The sequence below is a fragment of the Thunnus albacares genome, chromosome 14, assembly GCF_914725855.1.
Source record: "Thunnus albacares chromosome 14, fThuAlb1.1, whole genome shotgun sequence".
Taxonomy (NCBI): Eukaryota; Metazoa; Chordata; class Actinopteri; order Scombriformes; family Scombridae; genus Thunnus; species Thunnus albacares.
The window spans coordinates 22,580,033-22,592,889 of NC_058119.1; the positions used below are offsets into that span (position 1 = coordinate 22,580,033).

The window sequence follows — 12,857 nt, forward strand, 5'->3', positions numbered from 1 at the left end:
TAACGGTAACTGAATACATAAATAAATGATAGTTAAGTTACTTAAATAAGTAGAAAGAAATATAAGTACTTTAAAGACAGTTTTGTTTTTACCTATCAGTTAAAATAAATTAAAACTTATTTTACTCAGCGTTATATTTTTCTTTCAGGTGCTGCTACCCAGCTACCTAACGTTAGCTGAAACGAACATAAAACTACGCCAGCCAGTGAATGAATATTATTCATCTAAACACCACATAAAGTTACTGCTGTATCACCGTTAAACTCTTTTAGCAGTGGCTAAAGCATTTTAACTGGTAAACAAATGCTAACAAAGTTAGCTGCGATGAACGTTAACTGATGAACGTTAGATATGTTGAACGTTAGCCGGTGAACGTTAACTGATGTAACGTTCCCTTAACTGATGAACGTTAGCTGCAGCTAGGTAGCTAGCTGAAATAGTTTCTGCCTTTGTGTAATGACATATTCAGATATATTATTGACTCGTGTAGTAAACTTACACTGTCTTTTTGTTGGTTTTAGGACTTATGGCTTGTGTTTAGTCAGTGACTTAATGCAAAATGACCTGAGCCTTTATGTAATGATATCTTGCAGTTAATATTCAGGTAGGCCTAAATCTTTGCTATTTGCTATTGAAATGTAATTTACAGCAGTCACATCTTTGTCTTCTTCATTGCATTGTATTTGAAGCTCCCTCAAACTTAGAAATGTCACTAACTAATTTTTAGTCCTTTAAAAAAAACAGGCTCACAATTTTTCAAGTCTGTCTTAAAACAGTCAGGTGTCCATATATTATTACTGAAAGAGGTTTGTAAGTGATGGAGGCCAAAACCCACAGTGTGTCCACACAGTCATTTTGGGTAAAAATGCATTTAAAAGTTGATCTGAAGCTTATATGAGGCTTCAGCGGTCTGAGTTAGTCATATCAAGTGGATATCTGCCACATTTACAGTCTTTTTAGCCTCAAATTCCCTCTTTGTGTTTCCTCGGACAGCGTTTCCCTAGTAAGCTGCGGTGGAAGCATAGTAACAAAAAGACGGACTTTGGCATTAAAAAGACTGTAATGCTGAAAGATGTCTATTGATTTGACTAATTTGGACAGCTGAAGCTTCATATTAGCTTCAGATAAACTTTAGAATACGTTTTTGCACAGAAGGACTGTGGATTTTATCCCCCATCACTTACATTGTAAGTGCATTATGAAAGGATCTTCTATTAGTCAGTATGAACAGGATTACAGCAAGAAAAAATATGTTTAAGTGTTCATTTGAGGACCTGAATATTGCTTTCTTTTCTTATACAGATGAGTAAAGAAACATACAGAACACGTATCTCATCCAGTTTTAGTTTTATTCCTTTTTAGAAAAAAAAAAAACCTCTTCACTTCAGTACATACACATTGCACAAGGCAGAGAGCCTTTTTTCTTTTAATTTTTTTTTTTTTTTTTTTTAACCCTTTCTTTTTTCAAGCCGGAGTTAAAAGCAGCAGCAGAACTGACGCCAACAACCAGCACTGGGCTTCCCAAAACCTTCACACCCAGATCCAGATCACAGAGGAGCCAAGGTGAACAACCGGCACTGAAATCCAGCAGACAGAAAACAGGCACCTGGACTGAAGTGACCAAGAGCATCAAACCAAGTTCAACACTTAAAAGTGTAGAGAAAAAGGTCTAATCTGACTATATTTCCCCTTAAAAAGGACTTTTAATTCAGTTTTCAATCATCATTCAGAATATGTATGAGTTATTTACGAGTTATTTTTGAATCAAAGTCAAATGGACCAGGAGAAATATTAAAGTAGGTAATGCATGTAAACGTGGGCTAACAATGAATAGCAGAACGTTTACACAATCACAGAAAAATGTATCTAGCCCTAATGAGGTTTCACCAATATGATACCACATATAAGTTAACACAGGTCAATAAAGCATTACTAATACTATTGATCATTCATCGTTTATTTAAAGTGATAACAGCTGTGGAGAAAAGAGGTTTGTCTTGATGCGTTTTCTGTCTGCTTTGGGATAAATGAGATGCCGAGCCGTGTTTGGGGAAACCTGGCCCTGAACAGATGAAACAACTTTATCAACAGACAGATTGCTGGTGTAGAATATATCATATTAATATTATTTACAAAATCTCTGTACAATCAAATACACAAGGGTGAAAAGGTCTTTCCTGCTTGTCAAGCATTCCAGAAGACAGTTTAGAGGCTGGATGTGTTTTTGCAACAGGATGTTTGACAAGATTAAGAACCTCTGAGGAAATCCCTTCACGTTTAGCAAAGTGGGGTGAAAAACATTAGACAAGCAAAAGGGTCACAAGGGCACAAGGAACAACATTATGTCACTTGGACTAGTGCGCAACATGAGGTTTAATTTGCAACAAGATACTTTTAGCCATCCTGAAGAAAACACTGTTAAGGATAAAAATGTGACAGAGTACAACCTATTTAATATATTGTTTGTTTTTTTTACACATTGATGTAAAAAAAAAGGTGAGAATTTAGTTTAAACATACTAAACCTGGATCAATCAAGCAACAAGAAGGGTCTGCCTTTCAAAAGTAACTGTAGGCAAGTTAAAAAAAGTCTCTTGTGTGACCACGTCCTTACGGCGCCACAGTGCATACGTGTTTAGCACGATTAGGGCACACAGATCACAATGATAAAACATGCTCGGTACTCCATTCCTGGATCTTAATTAGGTCTAAAACATCCTGTTGTAAACATCCACCTTTAATAGTGTTAACGACTAAATCAGCAGGACAGAACCTTCATGAGGAGAAACTCACTCTGTCAAGATTCAAACAGGATTTCTCAAGAGGGGAAAAACTAACAAGGTTGCATAATTATTTTTTCTCTAAAACATTTACAAACAAGTCAAATCAACTCTGGTAGGTTTGGAGAAGAAGAGGTGTTTTGCTGAAAGGGACAAAGAGATAAATGGATGAGTTACTGCATAGCCTGTTGCTTAGATTTCACTATGGATGACATAACATTTGCCGTTCGGCAGCGCTTTTAAGCCAAAGCCTTTTACAGTACCGTGCAAAACCTACTGATCCGAGTACAGATGGTCCCAGCGGGAAATGAACCCAAACCCTAAAATCACAACTGTTACCAAAGCAGACAAACACCCACATTGTTGACTCGTGATAACAGACGAATCACTGCTTAGAAGCTGATTTACTTAAACGACTGAATTCTTGCTTCCAACCGAGATGTAGTTACAGAAAATATTTGAAACACCTTTAAAAGTTCACAATAAAGTCAACTACAGTGCAGGATGTGATACTGCTTGATGTTGAAGCTTAAGGATTTAAATACCAGCAAGTGTGATTGATTCTGAAGTCAAAAAATACAGAAACCGCAGCAGTAGAGTACCTTAGTTAGGTCCAAAATACTGAAATTATTTGAACTCATGATATTCCCACGACAGCATGTAATACTGGCTTGGAAAAGTTTGGATAATGCTGGCCTAAATTTGCTAAATCTGGCAAGTGAGCCCTGATTTTGGAATATATTATCTCCACAAATATATACAGTAAATTGCAAAAAAAAAAAAAAAAATTAGGAACGTACACTTTAAAATTAACAACTTTAAAACACATGTCATCCACATTCTGCAGAGGCCACAAATCATGTATATTTACATCTATTTCCAATAAGAGAGTGCACCAAACGATGAACAGCTGACTGTAAAATGTTAAAACCATTGGCGGCCCAAAATAACAGGCCCTTGTTTTGAGGTGAAAGCTTCTGCAGGACAGTGATGATATGTGTTTAAAATGTACAACTTGCATTTAAACTCTGATCACTTTTATAAGTGCTGCAAACCACAACATGTTTGACAAGCCAGACAGAGCATCATAGCAGGGCTTTACATTTGTGGGGACGATCACACTGGTTCTGTTGGGCCAACCGAAGTCAATCAAACCATGAAAGAAAATCAGTACAACAGTATTCTCAAAACATGTGGGAAAAAAATGCAATAACTCACATTATTTCTTATTACTGGCCAAAAAAAACAAAATAAAAAAAATCAGGAAACAGGATAGAAATAATAAAATGACATGTATTTTAAAAATGTTCCCAAACCGAACTGTTGCCCAAAAACATAATGAATTTGGAAAACATAAAAAAAATCCAGTTCTCATTGTCCATGAAAGGTGATATCTCAAGACTCTTCAAAATGATCAGATTTTAGTACCAACATGTAGTAAACGAAGTAAAACTGACTTTCCTACACATTTAGGACACTCTCCTATTCAAACTGCAAATGTGTGTTAACTGCACTGAATCGTTCTGTTACAATAATAATACAATAACAACAAACAGAAAACAAACACAGAAAGCAAAGAGTGAAACCCGAACATGCTCAAGATTACAAAAAACACTGAGGTGAAGTTCAGCAGGTAAGAAATAAAAAGTAAATCACACAGGAAGGCGAAGGGCACAAACGTGGTGTAACCAGGATAAGTGAAGGCAGCTGATTGGAGTTTTCAGATTAGGAGGAGGAGGAGTGGCACGAGATAAAGAACACCAGTCTGATGTTAAAGCTGAGCGGCACCTGGTAGGTCGAGGCCACTATTCTCATCCAAACATGAGTCGAACCAAGGCAAAAAAAAAAAAAAAAAAGCACCAGGAAAGAACATCTGCTGCGTCATCGCAACTGAAATCAAGCAGGATCAAACACACTGATGATTCAACGTTTTCAGAGGAAAGGTTGCAAAACCTCAAATAGTATTTCATCACAGTTTTACTCTGAACACTTGCATAAGTGTTGGCATTTGAATTAGTTCGGCCAATAGGTAATTAATGTAGTCTGTTACACTCGATATATCCGCAGTAGGAAAAAAAAAACTTTTAGTGTGTATGTATGTAACTACAGAGGATCCACTCTGTAAAAGAGGGATTACAATAAAGACTTAATCCATTAAAAACACCCTCATCTGACATATCTACCCTAATTTATTCTGTTCAATCTATAATTTGCAAACACAATTGCTTCAAATGATGCATATTGAATTTCACAGCAAAACTTTTTAGTGTTAGGGTATTGTGAGTAGCTGTGGATGATGATATCAACTTGAAATAACAACTTCCTGTTTATAATCCAACTGCCCTAAGTGTCTTTGTACAAATGAACTAAAAAAAAAACAAAAAAAAAACAGGACTGCATAGCAGCAAACATGTTATTAATCGGAGTCAAAGTGTAGTCCAGGTATGTTAGAGAATGAAGAGGCAATAACTGCAAACACAAGTTTGTGTCAATAAGACCAGAAACATTCAACTAGCTGAATAGAATTTTACCCTCGATATTACAGAAGAAATTAAAAAAATCTTGTCTATGTGGTGAACTCAGGCTCAGACACAACTAAAACTAACTGCCACGGAAGTATTGGTAGTGATATTTTGGAGGTATTTAACAATAAATAGTCTAAAACAAAAACTGAGACATGTAGGTGATTATACAAAGAGTGATTCCAAAAAGGGAAAGAGCACAGTTTCTCTTCTGGAGAGAGTAAAGGCATGTAGACAGTGGTGCTAAATATACTGTATAACGTAGTGGACAGAGAAGACTGCACTGTCCAGCTTTATGGTTCAGCTGCTTTGACAATTAAACAGACATGAAAGGCTGAAAAGGTCCAGGCAGTTGGGGGGGTTGAGGTGGGGTGAGGGGGCATTTCCTTGACATTAAAAGGAAACTAGACTGTACTTATGGTCCATGTTTCTTTTAAACAGTATCAATATAGAGATCTAGAAAGAATAATTCCTCTTTACAGCTGTTATTGTCATGCAGAGTAAATTACAAGCAACCCTTGCTATACAGTGAGGTGTGCATGTAATTTACATTATTGCAGATCGTGAGATTCCTTTAAGCTTCCTGCGCTCAGAACATTATTACAGGCAATTCAGGCGAGCAAGGTTTTCCATCCTTGAATCTCAGGCTAAATCGACACTCAGCATTTTCAAGTATTCTATAAGTACACAATTGAGGGTGGGGCTCTTCTAGGGTGTGTGTACCAGTTTGGATATGGCCTCAGATCAGGACAAAAAGGCAGGTTTGTGCACATAAAGGTGCCCTGACTCACTGTTCTTAAACAGTAGCATGCAAATTGTAGGATGAATGTTTGTTTTTCTCATTGTCTGTGAGTACAAAGCGGAGAGAATGAAACTTCACCTAACCAGTAACACTCTGAGAACAAATCACAGACTGTCATGCACAATATCTGCAATATAAGACAGTAAAAACAGTCTAATCTAGTTTAACTCAATCTGCTGCTAGCCAATATTCATTAATGTAATTTGCATGAGGAGTGATTCTTTGTAAAAAAATCGTCTTGGTCCCCATTGTCTCCCAAAAAGGTGGCCTTACTCTGCTGCATCTGCACATACAACAGGGGTGCTGAACCTTTATCATGCCAGGATTCACATGGAGAAAATGAACACCTCATTAAATCACACTACAACACCCAAACAAGGCAGCAGAGTGGCAACGAGGCCAGAGGGTGTAGACCTCGATCCAGCGGAAGTGTCCTTGAGCTGGACAAAGAAGAAAAGAAGATCCCACAGTATTTCACAAATCACAAACACAGGTTGCTGAGTTGGACTGACCGTAGTTGCGGTGATGCTAGTCAACACAAATTAACAACGCACACACAGCTGTAGCGCTATCTGTTGGAAGACAGTGTCTTGGTCCCGTCATCTAACACTAAACTCAGCAGGTTAGGTACGCATGCATGGCAATACGGTGTTGTTAATGCTGTTTACATGTAGGCAAGCCGGAGAACAGACAAAGAAAAAAAGCAAAGGCCATGTGCAGCGGAGCAACAGAAAGAATCAAAGACTGTTTTTCTGCTTCCTGTCTGAGCTGAAGGAGGCAAGTGTTGTATGAATCTCAACAGGATTTGGCTTCAGTGCACTCCTTAGAAGACTGTAGCATGGTGGGCAACTTTTTGTGCAAAAACAGGCAACACGAGCATGTCGCTGGCCAGCTGCGGTTCGACCACGAGCAGTAGCCTCGATGGTTTCACAGCTGATGTTTCTGTGGTCGCAGAAGAGACATTTCCTTGAGTCCCTGGTGGTAAAAAGGTCCAATTACTCATTGAAGAGTAACTTCATTTCTTTGCAGACATCCTATCTTAGAGAACCGTTGCACAAACAGTCGCCTGGGGTGCCACAGCCTCCAGGACGTAATGCTACAGTAGCTTTTCACGCAAACACACACACAGTAACAAAAAAACACTAAAATACTCTGTGTCTCTGCGTCTCCTGACACAGGACTGATTACAGGAATCAACAGAGCTGATTACAGGAAACCATAAATTAATGATTACAATATTAAAACCTCTATGATAGGGGGACTCTGTTTGGGAAATTTAGGAGGTGGATGTTAGAGGTTATCATTATTTACAAGTGTTAAATTATTAAAATGGCTTTTCCCAGTTTCTGTGTATCTCTCATAGTGTTCCATTTAACGGCCTCTGTGAACGGGACCTTTCAGCAGCGTCCAAAGTTGATGACGTCACAGCATCGAGAGTTGATGACATCACAGCGTTAAGGGATGGATGACATCGTCTTGTTGAGGGCTGATGATGTCACGACAGAATTTCCTTCACGGGTCCTCTGTTGTCTTGAGCAGCTCCATCAGCGCACCAACGGCTCCGAAATAACCCTGGAGACAATACACACACAAGAGAAGACATTTTCACATACTGTAGTCATAAGTTTTACTGAGTGCCTGCAGAAATCCAAGTATAAGACTTTTTATATGCTACCTGGGATCATAAGGGGTTTTTTTTTTCAGTTTAATTTATTCCAGCACTAACAGACAGGAGGGTTGAGTTTCACAGCTTGGTTAAATGTATCTAACAGATTTTATTTGTGCTCACCTCGTGTTCCAGGAAGAGAGCTCTGAGTTGTCCTTTAGACCAGAAGTCCATGGCGTAGGCTAGCAGTTTTGTGGACACTGTGTTGATACGAAGGAAGTTCCCAACAAATACCACACGCTCGATTTTCTGAAATTTAAGAGAGACGCGGAAAAAGTCAGAGAAAAGAAATCAAGCCCCAATATGTGTGTGACAACTATGCAAAAAGCAAAAACAACATAAATCCTCACTTGAAAATATAAAAGGTCATTTCCCACTATCTCTCTCACCTCATTTCCTATCACTCCTCTACTAACAACTCTAATTAAGACTTAAAACGCCCCAAAAAACAATAGTAAAAAGAAAAGAGAATGTGAATGGTCTACTATTTCCCTATACGCTTTGACTCCACTGATCACATAAAACATTGGCGCCCCCTGCTGCCTCTATGAAAATAGACAATGTGAATATCACTCTCTTCATAAAACATTTTAGGAATGTTTTAATAGGTCTTTCATCACATTAATAAATAAAAATAATAGCATGTATAAACAGTCCTAAAATAAATGTGTTAAGCACTAAAAACAAATGCTTAATGTCATAAATTCCTTTTTTATGTGAATCAGATCAGAAAATGTGAGCAAAATGCAACACCTCTCCCAAACCACATGGTGGTGCTGGAGAGCTAAAAAAAAAAAAGGTATCTTTTGGAGTCCTACAGCTGACATGGGTCCAAAAGTCTGAGACCACTTTCCCATTTCTCCCATGATATGAAAATCCTTCCATGACTGCTGCCAGAAGAAAACACTAGAAAACTCGTGTTGCTCTTTGAAAATGAATTGTCGTCATTTAAAGGGCAGAGCTCAGTTTCTTCACTCTGCCTGGAAAAACTGCTAAAGAGCTTCATCCATCTCATCTGCATTACAGATAATGATCAACACTGGACAAATAAATCCCTATTGGTGCAAGCCCTTGTATGTGTTTGTGTGTGCACGAGTGTCTTCGCTGCAGGTCTGTGTGCGGTGATAGCCCTGTACAATGCTGCTTGATCGCCATGCCACAAGGCAACACTGTAAAGAAGCTCACAGCACACAGAAAGACTCCAGGCTGATCCCCTCACTCCAGTAAATAACAAGTTTGAGTTTGGCTGCTGCCACTGAAAAAACGCTCAAATCCAGATTCAGCAGTTGATCCATTTTTCTCGTTTATTTACTTATTTATTTATTTCAGTGATTTAACTATTAAACTTTTAACTGTTTTTTTTGTTGTTGTTGCTTGTTTATGAGTTTGCTAAATTGTGGTGCCAATTAGCACTTAAAATCCCCAAATTACCCATCAGCTCACTGTTGATTACTTTAAACTCATCACAATTCACAGTTGAGTCTCAAAACATCAACAGTGAGCTAAAAGGCAATTTGGACCAAATAAAAAATAATTAATATAAAGATAACTTGAAAATGTCAAAACATAGTAGATCATTTAAAAGCAGTTTTTTGCTTCTTAAAACGACAAAACAGTTTATTTTTTTTTCATTAAAAAAAAATCTCTCTAACTTCTCTGATAAACCAGTGATTGAGAGCCAAGAATATTAATATTTGTGTGTTTTCAAAAATGATAAAGTTTGTTCACTCATGCTGAGTGGCTAGAAAAGCTTGAGATTAGACCCTGGTCAGTGTGTGTGTCTGTAAGCATTTCTGTGTGTGTGTGTGTGTGTGTGTGTGTGTGTGTGTGTGTGTGTGTGTACCTCGTTGACAGCACACATGCGTGCTATGGATCCTATGTTATTAGTGATGGTGACCAGTGTGGCTCTGGCCAGGTCTTCCTTACTGATGCTGTCTCGCTTCTCTTTGCTCATCATGTGACCAAAACTGTAAAAAACAAAAACCAAAAAAACAGACCATATGAAACACAACATTAAATTTTACATTTCATTTTACATGTAAACATGTGGAACACACACAAATTATTATTATTAATAGTTAATTATATTCAACTTTGATGAACCTTTGACAAATGAAATGACAAAAAGCACAAAACACACTAAACATGAGTCTTTGTAAATGTCATATTAACGTTCAGGAGCAACTATAAACAAGTGCTGTTTGTCAGTGTGTGTATGTTTGGTGTGTGTGTGTGTGTGTGTGTGTGTGTGTGTGTGTGTGTGTTGTTTTGATACATACACACAGAAAGGAACACCTTAACAAGAAACAGACTGCATACTTCATAATCTGACGACTGTGATAAAATCTGTTTTTCACTTTGCTTTATGGATCAACCTTTGAACAGAGCGGCAGGTTTACTGTATACATGCTGAACCCAGATTAACAAGCAAAGGTCTGTGTGTGTGTGTGTGTGTGTGTGTGTGTGTGTGTGTGTGTGTGTGTGTGTGTGTGTGTGTGTGTGTGTGTGTGTGTGTGTGTGTGTGTGTGTGCGTGTGTCTTATGCTCATTGTTAAGGAATCAGTCAGCTATTATTTCACATACCATTTCTCATCAGGCTGGTTTTTTGTTTATGTAACTACATGTGTTAGTGCAGTGATGCGTTGTGCACACCTTTTTTGAACTAGTAGCCGACAGTGAGAGCATGAAATAGCACTGTGTCACTTTGGATAATTCATGTTCTCACCTTCATTACTTTGTCTGGGCAATTAACTAATTCACATGAACAAATAAATCAGCACTTGCAGCTGATTAGTTTAAAGCTGATTCACCCACTCCACATAATAGGTTTGATCATTTAGAGCTGCAACTGATGATTGTTTTCATTATCAATATCTTCTCTGGCAATTATTTTCTCCATTCATCGATTGATTGTTTAGTCTATAAAATGTTAAAAAAAAACATAGTGATAAAATTGCTTTTAGAGGCCACACTGATGTCTTCAGTTTGCTTCTTTTGTTTGACTAAACGTCCATATTTATTGCTCTTAATGGTTCACGATGACTTAATTCTTCATCATCACATACCACAGGCCGAGGAGTTTCGCAATATATTCACAAACTTCCTATGAAAGGCCCCTGATGCATTTAGCATTCAGAGGTTTAAAAGGGCGCTCTGCCGATTTTGCACATTACGGTCAGTTTATTCCTCAGAAGAAGTGTTACTCAGCCTGTGAAAACAGTTGTATAATATCTTCTGCGGCTCTGGGGGAGCTTTCCAAAGTCTGAAAAAATAAACCCGATGATGTCATCAGGGCTATATCAGCTTGGACCGGAGACCTAACATTTTTAACAGAAATGTCTCTGCTGTATCCATTCTGACCATTATTTTTTTTCTGTGTCTTGAGAGACTTTATGGAAACGCAATTCTAAATCACTGGAATGTGTAAAAGTGTCTCGGATGACGCCAACTGCGGTTAAGTTGTAGACTTTCACCTGGATGCGACGGCAGAGCCCTGTAGCCCAAAGCGTTCATAGTCTCCTCCGTAGATGTCCTTCACCAGTTTGTCCACGTTGGTGGAGTCGCCCTTGCTGGCCATTTCCAACGCCTCCTCGAACGTCTCGCAGCCCGTCAGCAGGCAGCAAAGGCCCAGGAATGTCCCACCTCCCAGGCTGAGGAACGGATAGAGAGTGAGGAAGACAATGATAAAGAGAGAAGGGAGAAAAGAAAGATACAAGCGAGGTTGGAGAAGCCAGTGAAAAGGATTTGGAGAGTTCGGGAATGGGCAAAGGAAAAATGAGGAGGAGGAAGACAGGAAGGAAAGAGAAAGGGAAAAAAGAGGGAAGGAGAGAAAAAACAACAGGTATTGAAGATTTGATAGTTTTCTGACTGTGATGAATCTGCAAAGTCTTACTTAACTAAATAAAAAACACATCTACTTTTGTCCTCAGCTTTAAAAGCTCTTCCTAGTACCTAGTAGTTACAGGAATTCTGTTTGGGCAATGCAGTCCAGACCTCTGACCTCTAAACAAGCTTTAATTCCTGTATCATGAGCTTTATAAGCAGCCAACAGCATAAGCATCATCCCTGTAGGATTAGACTGTAAAGTGTGTTGTAAATAAACTAGAAAATTAACAGATGGGTTAAACTGTATTGAAATAATAAAATAATATACGTTTACAATAAGCTTAAGATGACAAATAGAAGATGAAACGCACAGAGTGCTTGGAGCTCAATAATTTAAAAAAAAAACTAAAAACATAACTCAAGATAAAGAGAATGAATAAATGGGATCATGAAAAGATTGAAAACTACACATCAGACCACACAAACTTTGCACTTGACACACACAACAAATTGGTTTGGCTTACTAATGTTTTCCTCTCTCTAGAGCAGTGTGATAGATGGAAATGGAAGCCTTACACACACACACACACACACACACACACACACACACACACACACACACACACACACACACACACACACACACACACACACACACACCGTCTCTCTCTGATGTCATGGTGAGCAGTAGCAATCAGACACGGTTGCCATTTACAGGAGAAGGAAGCAACAAATGAGCGGTGGTGTGCAGTTACAACACGTGTATATACATGAACACACACACTCCGACTGGCTGACTGAGCTGTGGTTGGCTCGGCTAATGTCATGGGTGAAGTAAGATGTGACAGATAAGCAGGAGACTGGTTCAAGCGATGAATAAAATAGAAAATGTAAATGTATAATCTTCTTTTCCCCACATCAACATGCTCTCATCATATGTGTTGGGACCTTCTGTTATTTTCCAACTGTGTACAATCTAATCTCAGTCTCGCCGTACTGTTACATGAACACTAAGGTACATAAGGTAATATTAGATAAAGAATGGCTGCAATTCAAACAACTGACTCTGCCATATGTGGCGGTTCCATTGAACCTATAAAACGTATATAGTCACCTTCACCTTTAGCACATATTCGTTCACACAAAACACCGTCATGTTACTCATTCATCTGGGACTTCAAGTGCACTTTCAATGTAGTCAAATCTTTCTATAAAATAGTAAAACCAGTAAAATCTCAAAAATGGAAAAATGTATTTTGTAGTT

General features: G+C 38.3%; 1 protein-coding gene and 1 long non-coding RNA gene across 3 annotated transcripts in view; one reads left to right on the top strand and one right to left on the bottom strand.

Annotated features, from left to right (window-relative positions):
• The first annotated feature begins 11 nt into the window (after positions 1 to 11).
• LOC122996885 lies at positions 12 to 3,567 on the top strand. Its single transcript, XR_006407098.1, has 2 exons — positions 12 to 604; positions 1,470 to 3,567. It is a non-coding gene; the product is annotated as an uncharacterized LOC122996885 (long non-coding RNA).
• pank1a (pantothenate kinase 1a) overlaps positions 1,331 to 12,857 on the bottom strand; it is a 27,988-nt gene continuing 16,461 nt past the window's right edge. For both annotated transcript variants that reach the window (XM_044372668.1, XM_044372669.1), the window contains exons 5-8: positions 11,242 to 11,418; positions 9,613 to 9,736; positions 7,893 to 8,018; positions 1,331 to 7,675 (exon numbers count right to left, since the gene is read on the bottom strand). In XM_044372668.1, coding sequence (XP_044228603.1) covers positions 7,616 to 7,675; positions 7,893 to 8,018; positions 9,613 to 9,736; positions 11,242 to 11,418 — 487 coding nt within the window. In that variant the 3' untranslated portion in view covers positions 1,331 to 7,615. The remainder of the gene's footprint in view (positions 7,676 to 7,892; positions 8,019 to 9,612; positions 9,737 to 11,241; positions 11,419 to 12,857) is intronic.